This window comes from Momordica charantia, assembly GCF_013281855.1.
Source record: "Momordica charantia cultivar OHB3-1 chromosome 11 unlocalized genomic scaffold, Mcharantia_2.0 BLBB01000011.1, whole genome shotgun sequence".
In the NCBI taxonomy this organism is placed as follows: Eukaryota; Viridiplantae; Streptophyta; class Magnoliopsida; order Cucurbitales; family Cucurbitaceae; genus Momordica; species Momordica charantia.
In genome coordinates this window covers 3,884,450-3,906,023 of record NW_028275159.1, presented here as the reverse complement: position 1 = coordinate 3,906,023, position 21,574 = coordinate 3,884,450, and the positions used below count along the sequence as shown (strand labels likewise).

Genomic DNA, 21,574 nt, shown 5'->3' with positions numbered 1-21,574 from the left:
GATAAGCACTTCAATGTTGTCGACGTTGATGAAGGTATGTACGAAAAAAGGGAAGACGCCGGAAAAAAAAATCAAGGTTGGAGAATGAAGCAGATGCAGCAAACAATTTGATTAATTCAAAAAATGATTTCACAAATTTGAGAATTCTTAATTGGTGAGAGAATAAAATCTTTTTTGAATGATATATTTGAGGAATTTAGGTTGAATAATTGAACGGGGCCACAATAATTAAATGAATATAATAACAAATTAAGGATTCAAATATTTTAAATTTCAAAATTATAATAAAATAAAAAGCAATAAGGATAGAAACGGTATTAGAATAAAATATTATATAAAAAATCTAAAAGTGTAAATTTAGAAAACTAAAGACATTTATGAAATTAAGAATTAAAAATAGATATTATCTCAAGTATTTATTTCTCTCTGGATACTGTCACATTTTATTCACTTTTATTTCATTTTGATTTTTATATTTAAAAAATAATTCTTTTTGTTCCTTTTAAATTTTAACATCACGCTTTATTCGCTTGAGTTCTTAAAATACAACCATAAATTTACATTAAAAGTTTTTCATTTTGGATTAAAAATTTTCAATAAGAGCAAAATGATTACCATTTTTTTTTTAAGTATTGAACCAAAATAGACGTTTTAAAATTATAAAGACCAAATAAATAAATGTTGAAAGTATATGGATTAAAATACCCATGTCAAGAGAACAAAGATCAAAATGAATCCAAGTAAAAAAATATATATGTGGATTGAAATAGTATTTAGATGGTTAAAATATTGGTCAAATCATAATGTTTAAGATTTGGGCACAGTTTCAATTTAATTCCTATGATCAATATTATTTTTAGTTAAACACGTCACATGCGTTATGCATTTTATTTAGACGACATGTTGGTGTAGTGTATTATGGTTTAATATTGAATTTTTGGCTGAGTAAAAATAATTTAAGGATCATTTGTGAAATTTTAACTAAATTGGAAATTGAATTCTGAAATTAAAAAATCATTCCAATTTGGTATGTTAGATATATTTTTTTAAGACAAAAAAAGGGTTTTTATCAAGGCAAGCACCTTTCACCATTATAACATCAAATAATGGGCAGCCAATAGTCCATAATATCCATAACTAAATTAGAGATTAACCAAAACAAAATAAGAAATCAAATAAAATTTCATCAATAAGACATTTAAAATGTAGCCACATAAATGTCTAAATCCACGTGAAAATGCCTAAATCAAATAGCTTCAAGGGAAAAAAAAATTAACTTAGTAATAATAAAAGATAAAAGGAAAATAATTCTTTTAAAGAATTATCTTGTCCTCCCCCTTCTTAAATATTTGGAAACTTAAAAAAGAAATGAAAAACAGAAAAAAAAAATCAATAATTAAATGTCGATTTTTCAAAGTGGCCTGAATAAAGATAAGTCATTACCTTTGGTAAGCATTTTCTATAATGTCTAAAACCCAATTAGGAAATATTCAAAAAAAAAAAAACCATCCTTTCAAGAAGTAACCTTGTCTATTTACAAAGATAAACAAATCAAAAGAAATATATTGATTTTATCACATATTTACATTTATGATTTAGTTTAGTGAAAAAATAAAATATTAAAATAACAAAAGACAACGCCAAAAAAGTCATTAAAAATCAATCTAAATCATTAAAAGTAAATCTAAATCTAACTCAACTAGTTAAAGGAACTATCTTTGATCATGTATACTGACAAAAAAAAAAAAAAGTCGCTCATAGGAAGATAAGCCAAAACCCATTAGCACACTAGAGTCTGACCTTCTCCCATCCCAAAAGGGAGCTCAGGGCTAAATATAATTTAAGTGAGAGAATCGTGTTGTGGATGACCTTATTGCACGATTTTACTCGCCCATAAGATTTCATGTTGTGAATTTGACCAGCACCAGAGCACAAGTAAGATCACAAAGACAGATCTAAAAGGGAAGGAAAAAGAATTAATCAATCCAGTCCAGGTTGAAAAAACACTAGATTTGATATTCAACTACTAATATTTCAAACATTCACAAAAATTTCTTAGAATCATAAATCAAGTTCCTGCTCTAATCTCCTAACATATTCAACAAGATCATTGGAAACAACAAGTTTCCAAATCACTAATGGAACCAGTGCAATTCAAAATTCCTGCACCAAAAAATTCAAGGAAAATAATATATTCACTGGTTACCATATAATTCATAAGCATTTACCCAATTGTTGACAGTGGCTGGAACAGTGAAGGGTCTTCAATTTTCATCATCTGAATCAGGTACAGCAACTGGATCAAGGGCAGAGTTGAGAACTGGTCTTTGTCTCAACCTGCTTTTGGCACCCACCTTTCTATTTTCATTACCAGAGTGGCTCCTGTTTCTATCCTGCCTCTTACTGCACCCTCCCACAGGCATTTCGACATTGGTCGCTGCCTGCTTTTCGGAATGAAGCGTTCCTCCATTGTTCTCTTCTGCATCAGAATAATCAGAGTTGCATTCATCATCATCGTCATCCTTGTCCTCATAATCCTTGTTATTGGTATCATCAGCGCTGTCAAGAACAAGCGTGTTACTTTCAGTATCATCATCATTATTGCACTCGCGGCTAATTCTGGAGTCATCCTCTGATGAAATCCTCGTGTCAGGATTCTCACTAGTGGAAACAACATCTCTTCTACCGCGCTTTCGATGCATTCCTTGCTCTTTTTCATCAGTGCTTTTCACGTTCCTGAACAACTTATAATAAGGTATGATGTTATTTGAATATAAATATAGTATGAAGAGGGCTATGTTGGAGATAGAATTTAAAGATAAAATATGTATTCTAACTTCTAAAACAGAGTGGAAAAGGTTAACAATGAAAACAAAAAATAACTATTCATTTGTATGATTTTATTCAGGATATGCCCTTAGATGCCAAAAACCAAACTACAGGATTGAGTTCATACAACCGCACCGCTTCAACCAGCCCAACTGTTCCCACTGTTGAAAGCATATTGATGAACAAAGAAAACAGCTACAACAAACCTCCCGCACGAGAGGCATAAAAGCATAGACACAAATATGAGACATACACAACACGGAAATGGTTACGTGTTATTTTTTTACAATCTAAAATACGAACACTGAAACACACCAAGTGTTTATTAAAATATACATTTTTAAAAATACATATCCTTTTTATACTCGAGGAAACTTAGAAGTCCATAAGCATATCTATTAGCATACTTAAAAAAGCTTGATATATTTTACTCAATCTATTATTTTTTGTCCTATTACTGTTTATGTCTATTTATTATGCGTGCCTAATAAATAATAATAATATCCAAGACATTTATGTTGAGCTAATAAATGTCCAACATATGACCCAAAAATATTGAAGTATCTGAGATGTGTCAGATATGGATATTTTACCCAAACTCAAGTGTCCGTACGTCATAGGGAGAGAGTAAGCAACATCAAGCATCCTCAAATGCAGCAGAATAACTCACCTCCCTCGAGAGAAAATGATATCCAAATATTGAGGCCCCAATTTGTACTTGTGGGCTTGCTAAGAGTCTAAGGCTAAGGATCGTTTGATAAACATTTCATTTTTAGTCTTCTGTTTAAAAAAATAGAAAAATTATGTTTGTTTTGTACCATTTCATTGGTAAATTTTTTACCTCTAGAAAACATATTTAAATTATTAGACAAATTTCAAAAATAAAAATAAGTTTTTGAAAACTTTTTAGTTTTCAAAATTTGACCTAAATTTTGAAAATATTTATAAAAACTATATAACAAAACAAATGAAAGGTAAAAGTAATGGTTCTAAGCTTAATTTTAAGAACAGAAAGCAATAGCGAAATGGCTGCTAAATAATTTGGAAAAGCTAAATAATTTGGAAAGTAGTATCAACTGAGTTATTTGAATATTTTTGAAGAATAGATATCAGCTCTTATTAGATAATGAATGAATACTCTTGCACTACAAAAGCGTGGACTCAAAATGAAAGCAACTTGCTTTCCTAGCCACTAAGTACATATGGCAACTTCCACCACCGAAACAAAGGAATTTGAATATATAATCATCAAGATCTTTTATGCTATATTAAGAATGTTTCATTCTGAGTCATCCAGATGGCTGCCTCTTTCAAATCAAAGGCTCCATAGACATTAGTCTACCCCCCCAAAAAAAAAAGAAGAATGTATCTAGTCAAAATATTGTCCTCAATGTTTGATATTTCATTGAATAACGAATTGTAATTCTGATCAGAAGTATACAATCAACAACTGCTTCCTATAACATCAAGTACGTAATCAAACACGACCCAAATATTAGTCATCCGTTTGAACGTGTATTTAGCATTACTAATCTATTTCGTCAAATTATTGAAACTACCCAGCTCAACCAGAAAAGATGAGACATGAAACCTCACAATAATCGTTGTTACAGTATCGCCTAAAAAATAAACAGTGTCTTATTCCTTGTTCAGTCCACTATACTATCTTTTGTTTTTATAGATAAGTACAGTACTATCTAGAAAACTAAAAAGAAATTAGTAATTCGGCTTCTCTGACAATCAGAACATTCTATAGTTATACAAAACAATGTAAAAGGTAGTAAATCTAAACAAACAAACAAACATGAGAGAGAGAGAGAGAGAGAGAGAGAGAGAGAGAGGGAAAATGGTTACCTAGATACCCGTATAGCATCATCAATAGCCCGATTATACTCCTCTGCACAACATTCGACAAATGAACGCTTTATTGGGAGGTGGTAAAGAAAATAAACATTGTGGACATGCACATAGATCGCATTTCTAACATATTTTAAGAATAAATTGTGGCAACATTTTAAGGTCAAAATACTGTAAATTCCCATAAACAAAAAGCCAAATAATCAATTAACGTTGATCGATTATTAAGAAATTTCAGTGGAACTAAATCACTATTTAACTCCAATTTATTCATCTTGACAACATACTGTATGTGTGAGACAATATCACTTTTCCAAGTGCAACTCTAATCACTAAAAATGCAGCGGGAATGGTACCAAAATGGTACACCATTCCATCCATTGTGTGCGTACATGGTACTAGTACTATACAACGGCAACAGAGACAAAAGAATGAAGATAACCATGCATTCGTTACTAGAAACTTCTGAAATTTCAAAAGCAGTTAATTTTATAACCAGTATAATAGTAAGAGGAACTTCATTCTATACCAAATGTATAGTTCACGGGCGCACGAATGCGACAAGTGCGTGTAATTCCAACTATGCAGGATTTCTTTAAGTCGTTCAACAGCATGTCCTCCCTATGCTTACGTTTCAATAACCTTTCTTTCTTCTGTGACATACAACAACAGAAACTTTCAGAACCAAAACAAAACAAAACTATAGGTTTTACAAGCAAATTTACAATGCAAAGCATTAAATCATTAACCAAATTCATAACCATAATGAATCAACAACGACCTTCTGAAGTTTCTCAAGAACGGGAATGGCATCAGATTCAATTTTCCTTCCAACAGCAACTTCACTGGTGATTTTGCTGCATAACAAGTTGTCCTGCCATAAGCAAAAAAATAAGTCATTAAGATTTCTTAGCCCTTTCTAACAATCCTCGAGTCCATAATGAAAATAACAGTCAACTTACTTTAACTTTATGAAATTCCTCGAGATTTGTGGCCATTGTTTCCCATTGAGTGCTGAACATTGGAAGGGAGAAACTTCCTTTGTGTTTACCTTTTATCTTTGTATCAAATTTGATGACTTCCCTGTATAGTCTATAACCAACAGATGGGTTCCCATCATACCTAACATCACAGTAAGAATTACTGATATAATCGGTCATGTCACAGAGTAAATATCAGACTTCAGAAATTCAATGAAGACAGATAACTTTAACAAATTACCAATAGGAAATTCCATTTCCATCTCCTCCAAATCTATCTTTCTGGAAACAAGACATTTGAGTTTTATCTTTCAAGCATTCGCTAATATATGATACTGTATCATCTTGCTGCAAACGAAAGAAATCCATCATTCAAATTCATGAAGAACCCATAGTGCTATCTTTCCACAAGATTTAGATAAAGAAAGACAAAAGTAAAAAGGACCAAGTAAATCAAATACAGTGGTCTGAAGCATAGTGGTAACAAGAGTAATGAATGGTCCAGAAGTATGAAAGGAAAATGAAAAAGATGCAAAACCATACATCAGCTCGAATTTCACAAAGAACTTTTAGAATCAGCAAACGTTTAGTTGGATCGAGTTTCTTGTATTTTGATATCTCCTCCCTGCATAAAAAAATGGAACAAATATAGAATTAATAAAATTTCAAAATTACATACATCATAGAAAGCAAGTAATAAACACTATACCTACCCTTTAAAAGCCTTTATTGGAATCTCCCCTTCAGCAACCTGCAATAAATACACTTAAGAGCAGTTCTTATGCTCCTGACTGAGGTAAAACGAAAAATGAAGACCAGATCAAGCACAACCATATGAACGGTGACTTACCCAAGGCCACCACATGGCAAGCTTCTTACAAAGTACAGTCACCCATGCATCAGAACCATTTAACATTTTACTTACAGGTGGTATGCCCTGATAACATGATCAGCCATTAGTGATAATAAAGGGCTCTTTAATCCCACAACCCTTGTCTAAAGCAGTAATCACCACAATAAATTGTTGAACTGAACGTTGAATGACTACAAGAATACAAACTAATGCTGTTTCCATTAATGTCGTTTTTTAGAAGAAACAAAACTTCCAATAAAAACAGAAATACGAAATGTGACCAACAAAAGAAGGACTAGGATAAGAGGCAAAATGGCAACAAAAAACTCCACCCCACAGTGGAAGACATCAATTGTTGACAAGTAGTAATAGAGGAATAACTCGGATAAAAGAGGAAAAAGAAACTGCATGCATCGTGTGGATCATGATGATATTCAGTGACGCCATCACGTGAGTGATCAGAATTTCTAACATTTAAGGTGCAGTACCAGCATCGCGTTGAAACACGCATAGCAACAAAAGCAAAACATGCAGCTCAAAGCACGGTGTCCATGAACATAAATTATGATATATAAATATATCCTCGACCTAGGCAAACAAACACGAGGAATTTTTGTCTCTGAATTTCCTGTACAAGATTTAACGATGAAGATGCGAGCATAATGTTCCTATGACCAACAAAGTACGTGGATGATGCATTGAACAGATATAATAGTTTGAGTCAAATGCGAGTAATAAAAATCGATGATCAGTGCATTTAAACAGATAGGGAAAAAAACCTTTAACCTTCAAAAGTAGAATGTGGAGTTCCGCTAATGAACTTTCAGGCTTTACTAAACCCCTTTCAATCTCTTCCGCCGATATCCTCAAGCTTTTCCCAATTAACGGCTCGAAGACCTCCATAGCCATAGCAAAACACAAATAAATCAACAACATATTAACATCACCATTACACTATCTAACGCACTTCCGTCCTCTCTACACGAGAGAAAATTTTCCAATGCACTGTGCAGACGGCGTAAACAAGAAAACAAGCTTACGTTCAAGAAGTTGAGAACCGACGCCAGCTCCCAGTGACCCCGTAACTTCGAAACCTCCGCTTCGAGATTTACGTCTAGATCATCCGCCATTACTGAATCGTCGACACTTTCTTCTTTCGCCGACCTTTTTACCCCTCCGACAGCCTCCATTGCCGCCGGCAACCGGCGCGAAAGCCCATCAGCCATGACACCGACCAAACTTCTTACGAAACTATGCAGATTTGTTCTGCTGGACGTGAAAGAACTTGGTAAGTTTTACTGATCCAACAAACAACAAATAGAAAATCGATGCCGCCATAAAATTTCAGAAATAATTTTGGGGAACCTTTCCCGCCAAAAAAATTACCCTTGGGGACTGTTTGATTCTCGGGAAAGTGACGCCGAAGGAATGAATGACAGCGTAGTTGACGGCGGAACAGAAAATTTCACCCAGATCCTCTCATAATTTTTTGCCCTTGTCCCAATTTCTTACCAGGCTATTTCCATTATGTTAAATTACAAAATTTAGTATTTTAATTTAACAAACGTTAATGATATTTAATTATTTCTGACATTAAATATCCGACGACACATTGATGAGAGGGTAAATCAATATAAAAAATATCAACAAAACGTGATTAAGATATACCTAATATTAATGTTGATAATTTTAAAACTTATTTAAAAATAGACAAATATTTATTCATTAATTTAAATAATTTTTTATGAACCAATTATGGATGTTTCATTTGTCCAGATGGATTAAGATTAATTGAGAGATAACGAGTTCGATTAAGTGAGATTAGTCAAGCCAGCACCTTCACAGATATAATATATATGTGTGTGTATATATATTAACGATTTTTTAATTTCTATAACTTTTACATAAATATCCATAAACATCGATATTCTATTGATATTTACATTAAATTAATATCTCGATATCTTCACTAACATCAACATTTAAAATTTTTGTCATGTACAATATTGTCTTGCTATTTGCATTTCGGTTAAATTATAAATTTAGTACTCAATTTCAATTATTGGACATTTAACTTTGGTTTAAATTAATATATTACATTGCCAGCTTTATTTAAAAATAGTATAATATTTATTTATCAATTCACTTTTTTTTTATCTATAAGTGGGGTGATAGATTTGAATTCACTACCTCGTGACTTGAAATAAGTGTCAATTATAATTGAGATAAACTGATATTAATTTACTATTAAATTTTAAAATATTAACTTTACTTAATTTATCAAAAAAATACAAATGTAACGTTATAGTCGATAAAATAAGACTTAGTTTTAACTTAGTGCATTTATGCCCTCAAACACAAGTCAGCAATTTTCAAACAAATCCAATTTTTTCCAAATTTAACTTTTACAATTAAAAATTTAGAGGTGTCATTTTTTCACTAATAAACATTTAAAGATTTAACACGTGTTATCAAAAGATGAGGAGTATAATTTGTTAATTTATGAGAACCTGAAAGTTTAACTGTTGCAATTGAAAATTTGTGGGTTGAAGTTGTAGTTTGTACCATTTGTGTTAATATTAATGGAAAAAAAACCAATACACATGTTATTTTCACCACAAACTAGTATGCATAAATAAATAGTTTTTTTTTAATTAGAAAAATAGTAGCTCCTATTTACCCATTGAATAATATCATTTGTCATTCATAATTAATAACACCAACTCGAACACGGGTTAGTTTAGTAGATAAATACTGTTCCTTCCATCACTAATCATATAATCAATAACAAAAAAAGTAAATATATATTTATTAAATATAATAACTATACAAATAAAACAATTTGCATATAGCAAAGAAAAACAATTAAACATTTACCCATAAACTTAACACAGCACATTAATTAAAACCTTAACCCAATATTTATTAAAGAAATAAACCTAATAATTGAACGAATGAAAACCCTACTAAAAATTGATTCCATTTATATTGATAGCTTATGTCTACAGCTACTATCTCAAATCTCAAAAAGAGAAAAAGAAAAGAAAAAAGAAAATTACCGCGGATAAAAAAAAGCGCGCCACCAGAACAGCGAGGCGCCGTGGTAAAATTGTCGATTCGGAACAGCGCCAGCGGAGCCTTGCCTTTTTACCCTTTTAACTGTTCACACAAACAACGATTCTAGCCGATGAACTTTCCCGTCCGCTTCACTTTCCCGAGAAACAAACAGTCCCACAACCAGAGTCGCCATTTTCTTCCTCTCGCAAGTTATATATATGTCGAATCCGTTGCCTTTTCACGACATTCAATATCGTTTACTTTTCTGTTTATAGAATAACTAATCTCTGTATTATGTTTCCCTTTAGTCAAGGGCCCTAGTCTATGTAAGTCGCTTGCATCCATTTTCTCAGTGCACGTTACGATGGAGATGGAGGACAAAGAGACTGAAATTCTGTCACGATTGGCTGCGAATCACCTCTATCTAGCTCAGTCCGAGCCTCTCCGCGCCATTGTTGTTGCTCTCAGAGTTAGGAATCCGGAACTGGCTCTCTCTATACTGCAGACGATCGTCTCTCGATCTGGTCGATTCGACAATGTCACTTGGTCGCCCTCTCGTCCGTCTCCGGCTTTGCTAACGTACTTAGCGACACTTGAATTGCTTCAGTTTGACAACGCTTCGTTGATATGGGGATTCGACCACGAAACGCTGCGCCTACGCGCGGAATTCTTGTTGTTAGTCCAGAATTTGATCGACCGTATAGTGGGAAGCACGCGAAAGGAGCTCGATACGGAGGTCATAAACAAAGAGGGAGAAGAAGAAGTTTCGACCGCAATCGAGCCTATCGAGGAACGGGGTAATTCGTTGGACGTCCAAGAGGGGGAGCCAAATGATGTGCCGGCTGAAGTCCGTGATTGTGTGCAGGTTTTGGTCAAGGTTTTGGAATTGGGAGTCAAGCGGTTGAAGATAGAAGGTGCCGGTGCCGGTGCCGAAGTCGACGATAGACAGAGTGATGACACTAGGCCTCCTCCGAGGGCGGGGTTGGTTGATGAAGAAGAATTGACATGTTTGAGTAGAGTAATTGGAGATCATGCGGTTGCTTTTGATGCCTTGTGTTCGAATATACAGAGACAGGTTGGGAGTAACAACTGTTCTAGCTCGAGTTTGGCAATAACAGAGCGGAGTAACGATGATGAAACAAAGGTGTTGAACGAGGAGGAAGACGTCAAGTGTTTTGCTTCGATTCAGAGGTGCGTTCAGAAAACACACTTGAGCCATTTGAAAGAGTGCCTGAGGAAAGCGGATGTAGATGGTGCAGTTTCTCGCATTCGTTTTCTTCATGTTGAGCATGGGGTGGACGAGGATGAGTACCGGTATGTTGAATTAAGATCGGTTCTTAACTTAATTACTAAAGTAAAAGAGATGCATAGAAACCATATTCGCAGTTGCACTTGATTTTTCGTTGTCCCGTTTTGTTTTAGTTCAACTGTGGGTAATTCTCTTCTTCTTCTTCTTTTGTTGTTCGTCGATATTTATTTGCAATTCCTTTCGACACTTATGTAGCAAGGTTTTCCAAGACCTCCTCAAGATTATTTTGGCGCGAAATGAGGCATGTGAAGACCACTACGATGTTATCCGAGGAAGGCTGCTTTCAGTTTATAAAGAAGCACTTTCATCAAGTTCTAGACACCTCGTAGAAATGATACAAGTAATTTGTGCGCGCACTCACTTGCATATGAGCCCTTTATCTTTCCCTACCATGAAAACTCTAAACGGTACAACATTATTTTTAGCTAGGTACCGCATTAAAGATGACAGGTAGAATTAATGTTCTTTTGTCACAGATTATTCAAGATGAGGTGCTAGCTGAAGAGATTGAGATGCATAAAGGACTTGATAACAATCAAATTCCGCTCCCATTACGACGCTTTCAAAGTTATATAATGGAGTTGAAACCTGAAATTAACTTGGACGAGAAGACAACATCCCTAACAAAAGCAATATCTTCTTGCATGAGAGACTCGTATCATCATGCTCGTGTTACTGGATCACACGTGCTGGAATGTATAATGGATGCTGCTCTGTCTGCTGTGAAGAGGACACAACTTCAAGAAGCTAGCAATGTTCGTGTCTTGGTTTTGCTTCAAATGGATTACAAAAGCACAGAATTGTTTGACTTACTTTCGTTTATTGTCTTTGGATCTCACTTGGTTTAGGAAACTTTTCTTTCTTAGGTTCTCTTATTGTTTCCTCGCCTTCGGCCTTTGGTAGCTTCAATGGGTTGGGATTTATTGTCGGGTCAATTAAAAGAACGAAGGGAGTTGATGCAACTACTTTGGGTTAGCAAGTCACCTGAATTTCTGCTGGAAGCATCATCCGAGGTTAACTGTCGGTTAGAAGATGTAAGCTTTTTCATGAAAATGCTTTGAATAATATGCTCCCTCTGGGTTGTGTGTGATGATAAAAGTTGACAATGAGACAATATATGATGCTTTGTTGCAGATATCTTGTGTGGAACATCTTTGTGACACTTTATGCTACCATCTTGATCTTGCCGCATTTGTTGCATGTGTCAATTCTGGTCAATCATGGAGTTCAAAATTCTCATTATTGCTATCTGGAAAAGAGCAGATGAGTTGCAGTAGGGTAGATACTAATTCGGACCCCTTTGTCGAGAACTTTGTATTAGAAAGACTATCTGTTCAGAGTCCTCTTCGGGTGAGTATTTCTCCCATGGCCTTGAGAAATCATGCCACAAATTTACAATTGTATTTCTCCTTAAAAATACATTTTATTTGTTCTGTTGCCGTAAGTATGGGTATGATCTTGCAACATTAGGCTTTTAGTAATATATATACACTCACACGCACATGCGCACACACATTTTATTTTGGATCATGGTGTTTACATGTTTAAAGAACCTTTTATGCAGGTGTTGTTTGATGTTGTTCCAGGCATCAAATTTGAGGATGCTCTTGAGCTGATTAGAATGCAGCCAATTTCTTCTAGCATTGCAGCACAAAGGAGGTAGGGTACGTGGGTTCCTTTATGTATGTTTGTTGATAACTGTATGTTACTTAGTAAAGCCCATTAAAAATTTTAGGTGTAATTTGATAACTATTTTGTGTTTCGTTTATAGTTTTTAAAAATTATGATGGTTTTTGTATAATTTCATTAGTAATTTTTTCATCCTTCTTGAGAACATATTTGAAGTACAAATTTAAAAAACAAAAAAGTAATTTATAAGCTTAATTTTTAAAAACAGAAAGTAAAAAACGAAAGGATTATCAATTATCTGTGTTTCAATGTTGAGAACATGTCATTTCTTTTTTTGTAGAGGTTGCAGATTTAGTGCCTCTGCTTCATAGTATGAACGAGCTGTTTTTTGGTTTTCTGGCTTTTGCACTCAGCTTTGAGGCAGCTGTTATCAATTTATCTGTCATTTTAAGCATGTATTGGGTTATCAATTATGAAAGTCTGTGGGATCAGTGTTGATTTTGAGGTCCATTAATGTTTCATTTCTTGTATGTTGGCATTTTGAAAGGAGCTGCTGGCTTTCTCTGTTGTACCTAGATACAAGGATAATCCGGTGTTTAATTTGATAACTGGTATCTGCTCTTTTATTTGTTCTAATAAGTTTTTAATTTGTATTTAAAGAGAGTTTTTCTAGTTTAGTTAGAGATGAAGTAACAAATTCTCAATTTGCTAATATAGTGCATGGGATTTCTAAATGTGTACGTGTCCAAGATGTAAACTTAAGTTTTTTAACATATAAATTTATTTTATCACTTAGTGTTATGATCTTAAGTTTTCAAAATTCAGCGACATTCTTGTAATTGGTCATATTTAAGGTATGTGTTTGATGCTAAAGGGTTCTGGATTTGAGAAAATTAAGTTACATTCTTGAAATTTATCATCTTGGAGAATATTTATTTGACACCAGAGGTCTACATTTTTCACCATAGCTTCAATGTCATAGATGTGACTTGTTCTATTATCCTCGGAAGAGGACGTACTTTGCAACAAGACCAAAATATATGATCTATTCGGTTTGGTCAGTTTCATTATTTTTTCCTAATGTTCTTTGCATTCCAAACTGCTTTCTTTTACTTTTTACTTTTTCTTTTTTGGATAGGATCCAAGATATTGAACTTATGCACATGCGTTATGCCATAGAATCAGCTGTTCTTGCACTGGGAGCAATGGAAAAGGGCGTGACTGCTGAAAGAGATTATCATAAAGTTGCATTCTGCCATTTGAATGATCTTTCCAAACATTTGGAGTCTATAGATAACATTACACGAAAGGTTATTTCCTTGTGGTTTGCCTTTTGTAACACTCTCTGGATAATAGCTATTTGTACTGCTGGTTTACCCTTGGTATTGTTCCAAATTTCTAATTTATAAGTACTCAAAGTGTACAGGTAGCAATAATTCAATCAGATGTATACATTTATCTCAGTTGATTCTGTTTAAACCACTTTGTGTTAACTTATGATTGATTCTTTTTAATTTAATGCTCGTGGGTTGTAGTAGCAACAGAAATTAAATAACCTTGCTTCTCGAGAAGTGTTTTTTTTTTGTAATTTCCTTTGGATGCGATTTTCTTTGTAATTTCATACCATCAATGAAATTGTTTCTTATGTAATATACATGTTTTTTAAAACATAACGTTTCATTTTTTTCATTGCAGATACTCATGGTGAGCATCATTATCTCACTTTTGCATATGAATGATCTGCCCCTCAATATGACACATTGCGATTCACCTGGGAGCCCTTCCTCATCACCCTATTCATATTCATCGGAACAATCTGATTTCACGGCATTTGAAGGGAGAAATAAAATGGTTATATCTTTCATAACAGTGCTATTTGATATATTGCGTAGTAGTCTTCCTTCAGATGTAATCCAAGACGATGATCAATCTAATTATGCTGCTGGTATGGGTGGAAGAAAGGCTTTGGAATTGAGAGTTTCCATTGCTACACGTTTCATTGAAGAGTGGGAATGGCGATTGTCAATCTTGCAGCATCTTCTACCCTTATCTGAACGCCCGTGGAGATGGAAAGAAGCATTGAATATTCTGCGTGCAGCTCCCTCCAAACTGCTTAACCTGTAAATTTTGTAGTTCTTATTTCATGAGGGTTGCCCAGGATTTAACATTCTTGTTTATCATATGCTTGTCTTGGTGGCAAATCTTGTTCAGTAACTCTCTTGCACTTGCTAGGTTGTATGCTTATTCATTTTGTTATTATTGTGCTGTCTCCTTTTTCTACTGATTTAATTATCGAGGAGGAGGAAACTGAAAAGTCAGTAGACCCATATTGACTAGTTTGTCTGCTATATTCTTTCAGTAAGGTTAGAATTTATGGTGTCTAATCCTCATTAAGAATACATATGTACTAGCTACTGAGCATGTGAGTTTTGTAACAGTCATTTGTTTGGACTACTGTATAGTTTAAAATTAAATTATGTTGTTTATTTGTAACATATATTTTGTAGGCAGAGTTATGCTTTCTTAGTTGCTTTGGAGTATCAGTGTATTGATATTCTTGAACTTCTTGTAGGCTAGGGGTTGGATTTGGGTAAAGCTTCTCCATCAAAAGTTGGAATAATAGATTGATATCCTTAAAACATCCTTAAAAGATGCTTGGGGCAGGATTTGGGTAAAGCTTCTTCCACAAAACTTGGTGTAATAGACTGGCGTCCTCATTCAATGATGCTAATGGGGGCTACAAGCATTGTCACCCAAGAATTCTGGTTAAAATGTTGGTGGTTGAACCTCTAAATGCACAGCATTTTTGAGGTGCATAATTTAAATTAAAGAGAACTCCTGAAGATTGGGTCTAAGTGTCTCGAACCTTTTAATATATATTATTTTGGAGTAATTGACGCCAAAGAAAGAAAAAATTTGAAGTTGTGTGTGGTTAGTGGTAGGAGGTTTTGAATGTTATGCATTTCAACGTGTCTACTCGGTTGGTTTAAGGATATTCCCCTTTTCTTGCTCTCGCACGGTTGGGGTGCCTAGTAATTATGGATCTCTGACAGACTTTCCTCCAATCCGTTTCACTTATGCAAGAAGGAATGTTCGAGAAAGAACTGAAGAGCAAGGAAGTTAGTTTAATGTGGGCCTTAGGGAGTTAATTAGAAGTTATGTGTTCAGTATTTGGAAATTATTTGTTCAGTAGTACTATTTAAGTCAGGGAGTTGTGATGTTTAGCAGTTATCTTTGTTGTATTTGTGTGGAGAGACCAAATCTCTCGGATATTGGATTGTAATGGACTTTCTTTTTGAATGCCTTTGAAAACTAATCCTGAGTTTCTATCCAATTGCATATCAATCTCCTTCTTTCGGATTCCTGCTTCCTTTTGGGCATTTGTTCTTAACCAAAAGTTAAAAATACCTAATTTTTGGAGCAACGAGATGGGTAATGGTCAGGAATTGATTTTAATTTTTAGCATGAAGAGGAGTATTCTGTTATCTTATCATATGAAGAATGTTATGATTATGAGACTGTTCTTGTCGGATAATTTTCTGTATCATTGTCGAATGGGTTAGCCTACAAGTAACATATTGTATATGTTGACTTCTTGTATTTGCGCAGATGTATGCAGAAAGCAAAATACGATTTAGGAGAGGAGATAGTTCATAGATTTTCATTATCTGCAGAAGATAAAGCCACGCTCGAATTAGCGGAGTGGGTTGATAATGCTTTCAGAAGAGCATCCGTATGAACCACCTAGTCAATGCATTACGTCTGGTTTTAGTGGTTTTGCTTTTCAAACTATGGCATGTACTTTAGCTAGAAAAGAATTAACCGAGTCTATGCATCAATTTGTAAATGTAACTAGATTTGTGTGTTCGTAAGTTCTTCATGTATTTTTCTTTTATTAGGCTAGTGCTAGTCGTGGTGCATGAATGTAGTGTTTATTTTCTGTTTCTAATGGAATATATTTTGATGATGAATCTAACATTTTATGCTACACTTTATTTTCTGGCTTATTTGCAGTATTCCTACTATATTATTTGAATGGTCAATATTATAATATAGCGTGGATTCTCAGAGTTTGAATTCTTTTCTCAGTGTTTGTATGCTCCATTGCTCCTTGTTGAACTTATCTATAGTTAGTTTTGTTTTTCTCTTTTTCTTTCACTCTAGGGGTTTGTATCTTGAACATTTACATTTTTTCTTTCCATGTATTAATGAAAAGTTGTTTCTTGTTCAGAAAAATATACTTTTAAGGAAGAAAATGATACATGGCCTGGTGTATCATGATTTTCTTCTTTTCCAACAATCACCTTTAGCTTTTTAATAGTTATTCGAATAAAGTTAGTTATTCAATAATGTACTTATTGGAGGATTTTCCTTTTAAAATTTTATTTTCTAATATTTGTTTTGCTAAATGAATGAGTCAACGAGAACTTATCATTCATGAGATGTTTGAAGAAGAAATTCTTCAGCTGTTTTTAAATGAATTAAAAGTGTCCAAAGAGAGATTTTACACGCACCTGAATTGAACATATTATTGAACCACTTTATGGAGAGGTCAAAAAGCAATTCCAAACATACCATCTTTTGTTTTGTTGACATTTATGTGCCTTAATTTGGTAGCATCCCAGTTTTGATCATGCTGTCTCAAATAATCTACTACTTTTTTTTTTCTCTCTTCAGATGGAAGATGTGGTGTCCCGTGCCGCTGATGGGATTTCTGCAGTACAAGAGATAGATTTTTCCTCATTATGTTCCCAATTAGGTCATTTGCCTGTAGTATGTGGCCCATCTTTACCCCTATTTTTTATGCCATGTCTTTGAACATTTTATGTTCATTTTCATTGTTTCTTGTTAAAAAAAAAATGATTATCAATGCCAACGGTGAAATAAGGAAAAAAAGTTATTATCAATGTCATCCCAATGTACTATTAAACTCACATGCAAATAATTGGCCTTCTATTTATCTAGCAAGCTTATGATACTTGATTTCCTTGCCAGATTCTTCTTTGCATTGACATTGCCACAACTTCTGTATGGAATAAGAAGATATCCCTGCAGCTTCTTAATCAGGCATTGCTCTTATTCGTTTTAAACTCATCACTTATCTTCTTATTTCTCAGGTGTTAAAAGTTTAAACTAATTTAAATGTTTACCATAAAGCTATTGCATTTTGAAAATTGAATGAAATAGCTTGAAAAATGGGAAAAAATTGCAATAAGTTGCTAATAAGCTTGTTAATGTCACTTTGTATAATTTTTGCGTGGCTAGAATTTGTTATTGTTTCTTTTCGTTGATATTCTGAGTTGAGTTGGAAGTATTATCTCATTTTGTTCAGCTGATTTAATATGGTTAATGAGTAATCACATGTCACTGAAAAGGTGCTTTCGTATTTTGAGTTTGATAGGTAAATAGTGCACTATTGAAGTACTTGATTATCATTTTGTTCCTTGTTCCCTTATGGAACCTCAGTTATGAGATTATCCATCATGTGTAAGTTGGGTGACTCATGTTATGATCCTCCTCCTGGTGGTGGTTTGGGGTGGGGGTCATTACAAAGAATTTTGGGAAGATAGGTTTATGGAAGATAATATTTTTATGCACGAGACATTTACACTAATGGCTTGGTAGGTTTCATCGACAAATCATAGGATCTTTTTCTTTTTGGATGAACCACTTTAGGAAATTTACTTGGCTGTTGTACCTTAAAGTTGGGAGGAGCCTACCAGTTACTTCTCTTGAAGTTTTAAATTTTTCTTCCACTACCCGTTAAATGGATTACTTTTGTTTGGTAATTTGCTTTTATCATTTGTAGGCTCAAATTATGCTATCTGAGATATATCCAGGAGTGTCTCCAAAGTCTGGATCCAATTATTGGGATCAGATCCTCGAAGTGGGAATCATTTCTGTTTCAAGGCGCATTCTCAAGCGTTTGCATGAGTTTCTAGAACAGGTGATTATTAATTTATCATGTCGTTTTTTTTATCAGTCAGGTTTGTTATTATCTGTTACACGATTTTGACTTGGGTGTGACGCCTTTCTTCTCCTTAGTCCACATAAGGTCGGAAAAGCACCTAAAAGACATTTGGGGACAATTTTGTTTAAAGAAGGCAATTGGCTTACTTTTCCTCCCTCTCTCGGTATAGACAAATTTAGAGAGAACCCAATTGGCTTCTATCTTTTGATGCATCATCGTATCATGAAAATAATGATGTTGAACCTGGACATCAATAAAATGTTGCTTGGCTTTCTCTTGTAAGTCTTATTTCCTAAAGTCCTTCCCCTCAGCAAGCAGATTACAAGTTCCCCTAATTAAAGCCATATGGAGGTTAAGATTCCCAAAAAGGTGAAGTTCTTTCTTTGGTCCCTTTGCTATAGGAGTCTAAATACCTCTGATACAATTCAAAGAAAGATCCCAAATTGGTCCCTCTCACCATCCATTTGTAGGATCTGCTATGGGTCTGCCAAATCATTGGATCATCTTTCCTCATCGGCCCGTTTGCAAGGAACTGGTGGTTTCATCTCCTACAGGTTTTTAACATTTCGACTTGTCTCCCAGATAGTATTGATAGTTGGCTTCTTGGAGGGTTATGGGCTTGAGGTTAAAAAAAAAAGGCAAAAGTGCTTTGGAACTGTGTCTTCCGGGCTATTATGTGGTTGATTTGGAAAGAAAGAAACAACAGATTGTTTGAAGATTTCTTTTCTTCTTTTGGTATGAAACAGTATGAAATATACAAAAGGCCACATGGGCCATTACAAAAGAACCTTCCAACTTGTAATAAGATCATGAAGAGAGTAGAAGCATTTACACCAACCAAGAGCTAGTACAATAACTCTATCAAAAAAATTTTCAAGAGGGATTTATCATTGAAGACCCTGTGTTCCTTTCCAACCATAAGCTCCATGGATATGCCTGAATGATATGTACCCAAAGGGTAGCCTTCCAACTTGTTTGAAGATTCTTTTGTTAGAGAGGTTTTTTTTGTGGAACAATGTACAACATATATCTTCTTGGTGGTGTTCTAACCACAAGAAGTTCTTTTGTAATTATAGCCTCCTCATGATTTTGTATGATTGGAAGGCTCTGATTGTTTGTTTTGGGGTGACCTCCACCCCTGCCTCTAGGCTGTCTCCTGCTTCTCTTTTTGAATGGTTTTTTTTTTCCAAGTTTCTTATTAAAAAAAAAGTGTGGTGGGTGCATAGGGATAAGTCTTGGAAGAAGGTTGTAGTTGTCCATTAGAGATATCTTTGAAGTATGCTCGGAGATTGCGTGTCCTAGTAGGTGCAAGGTGCCACTGCGGTGCCTCCCTCACTTGAAGAAGGTATGGATCGCAATTTTTAGTGTTTGAAGAACTATTCCTCTGAAGGAAGAAAGTTGCTTGGATGCCTACATTTTCAAAGAATAAAAAGAAATCCCATTTCTTTGTTTTTTTATATCTCGTGCATTACAAGGCCATATTTTTCATAAATATTTTTTTTTATCTTTATTTTCATATGGTGTGCGTTGCCAAAAGAAAATCCACTTTCTTTGTTTTTAACTGTGAAGCTCCATGAAGCATCGAATAACCATATGGATATAAAGTTTTTCTTTTCTTCTTCAACTGTGAAGCTCCTTGGAGCATCAAATAACCATCGTCTTATGTCCTTAATACAAAGTTCTTGCCTGTTCTTGGAAACCAGTAGAATACTATCTAGGAACGCCTTGTTCGAAACTGATGTACATCCTGAGCCACCCACTGGATATCAGCTTTTATGGGTCCTACCTGACCCAATGGTTTTTCTTGTCCCAATTTTTTTCCTTCGACAACAAAGGAGTTGTATGAAACTTAATAAGGGAGGGTAATGACAATAATATTAAGTTAAGGTCTTGTTTCCATAGAACACACTAGGAAACACACTACCTCTGATAGGAAAGGAAAGGTCTTTGTTTCTATATAATAGACTACCTCTGATAGAGAATCAACCATCACTATCATTGCAACCAGGAATGATTCAACAGGGTAAATTTTCAAGAAGTTCCAAGTCTTTGCTTGGAATGTTACACATTGAAGATTGATATTAAGATATAGTGTAACATAAAAAATTTCCATATTTTGGTTGGATTAATGCACAAATATAAGTCATATGCAATAAATCACTTTGCTTTGGCTCATGTTATCGAAAAATTTCACAAGTGAACTTATCCACTCTCCTCCATGATATCTTCCAGGAAAATTCTCCATGTCTTCAGGCTACGATGTCTGGTGAGGTCATTTCTTTAGCAGAGGACTCACAGCGTCAAGGGCAAAGGGAACGCGCTCTAGGTATGCTACATCAAATGATTGAAGATGCCCACCAAGGAAAGCGGCAATTTCTAAGTGGTATGTTTTCCTTCTTTGATTAAATTGTTAATTTTCTTTTTTTGGCCTGACCTATACCCATTATTTCTTTCACTATCCCTGTTTTATGAAACTTAAGGTAAGCTTCATAACTTGGCAAGAGCTGTTGCTGATGAACTGGAACACCATTTTCTCAAAAGTGGGGAAAACCAGTCTGCAGATCGGAAGGTTCTTTCTAATTTGAACAAGGATGGGGTTCTTGGTCTTGGGCTTAGAGCTGTAAACCAGACACATTTGAGTTCTATAGCTGGAGATACCAGCATGCAAGCAGTTGGTTATGATGTGAAAGAAGCTGGAAAGATGTTGTTTGGTCCGTTAAGTACCAAGCCCTCAACATATCTATCACAATTCATTCTCCATATTGCTGCAGTAGGTGACATTGTGGATGGAACTGATACAACTCATGATTTCAATTATTTCTCACTTGTGTATGAGTGGCCTAAAGATGTACGTATATTTTTTCTCCTTTCCTGTTGCATGCTAATTTATCACAATCTTGTCATCATGATAGTTGTTTGCTATTGAGTGTCATGGTTCTCAGAATGATTGTAGAATCACTGAGGAGACGTAATTGGTTAGTTTATTGTTGAAGACTAGATATGTTGAGCAGAATTTAAGTGGATCAGTTGTTATATATATATATATATATATATATATTTTTTTTTTTTTTGATAAGAAACAAAAGTAT

The 21,574-nt window shown here is 34.4% G+C and overlaps 2 protein-coding genes across 5 annotated transcripts in view; one reads left to right on the top strand and one right to left on the bottom strand.

Moving 5' to 3' along the window:
- Positions 1-1,995: 1,995 nt before the first annotated feature.
- LOC111012575 (DDT domain-containing protein DDR4) lies at positions 1,996-8,018 on the bottom strand. 2 transcript variants are annotated; one of them, XM_088119350.1, is made up of 12 exons: positions 7,906-8,018; positions 7,560-7,785; positions 7,306-7,416; positions 6,517-6,603; positions 6,380-6,417; positions 6,210-6,291; positions 5,908-6,014; positions 5,649-5,808; positions 5,468-5,560; positions 5,216-5,339; positions 4,684-4,726; positions 1,996-2,736 (listed from the first exon to the last, which is right to left on the bottom strand). In XM_088119350.1, exons 2-12 carry the CDS (start codon positions 7,743-7,745, stop codon positions 2,265-2,267), a joined length of 1,503 nt encoding a protein of 500 aa, XP_087975476.1. In that variant the 5' UTR covers positions 7,746-7,785; positions 7,906-8,018; the 3' UTR covers positions 1,996-2,264. The 2 variants fall into 2 exon arrangements, with proteins under 2 accessions (XP_087975476.1, XP_022142452.1); XM_022286760.2 differs by having other exon boundaries at positions 7,560-7,788; positions 7,906-8,006.
- Positions 8,019-9,698: 1,680 nt separating this feature from the next.
- The window catches only part of LOC111005628 (zinc finger FYVE domain protein), a 31,898-nt gene continuing 20,022 nt past the window's right edge, over positions 9,699-21,574 (top strand). For 2 of the 3 annotated variants that reach the window (XM_022277211.2, XM_088119689.1), the window contains exons 1-14: positions 9,704-10,890; positions 11,081-11,225; positions 11,362-11,640; positions 11,752-11,919; positions 12,020-12,235; positions 12,450-12,544; positions 13,653-13,824; positions 14,210-14,634; positions 16,124-16,247; positions 17,192-17,287; positions 17,510-17,581; positions 18,324-18,461; positions 20,718-20,868; positions 20,966-21,333. In XM_022277211.2, coding sequence (XP_022132903.2) covers positions 9,941-10,890; positions 11,081-11,225; positions 11,362-11,640; positions 11,752-11,919; positions 12,020-12,235; positions 12,450-12,544; positions 13,653-13,824; positions 14,210-14,634; positions 16,124-16,247; positions 17,192-17,287; positions 17,510-17,581; positions 18,324-18,461; positions 20,718-20,868; positions 20,966-21,333 — 3,399 coding nt within the window. In that variant the 5' untranslated portion in view covers positions 9,704-9,940. Of the gene's footprint in view, positions 10,891-11,080; positions 11,226-11,361; positions 11,641-11,751; positions 11,920-12,019; positions 12,236-12,449; positions 12,545-13,652; positions 13,825-14,209; positions 14,635-16,123; positions 16,248-17,191; positions 17,288-17,509; positions 17,582-18,323; positions 18,462-20,717; positions 20,869-20,965; positions 21,334-21,574 lie in introns of all 3 variants that reach the window. The other variant, XM_088119690.1, reaches the window with a different exon arrangement.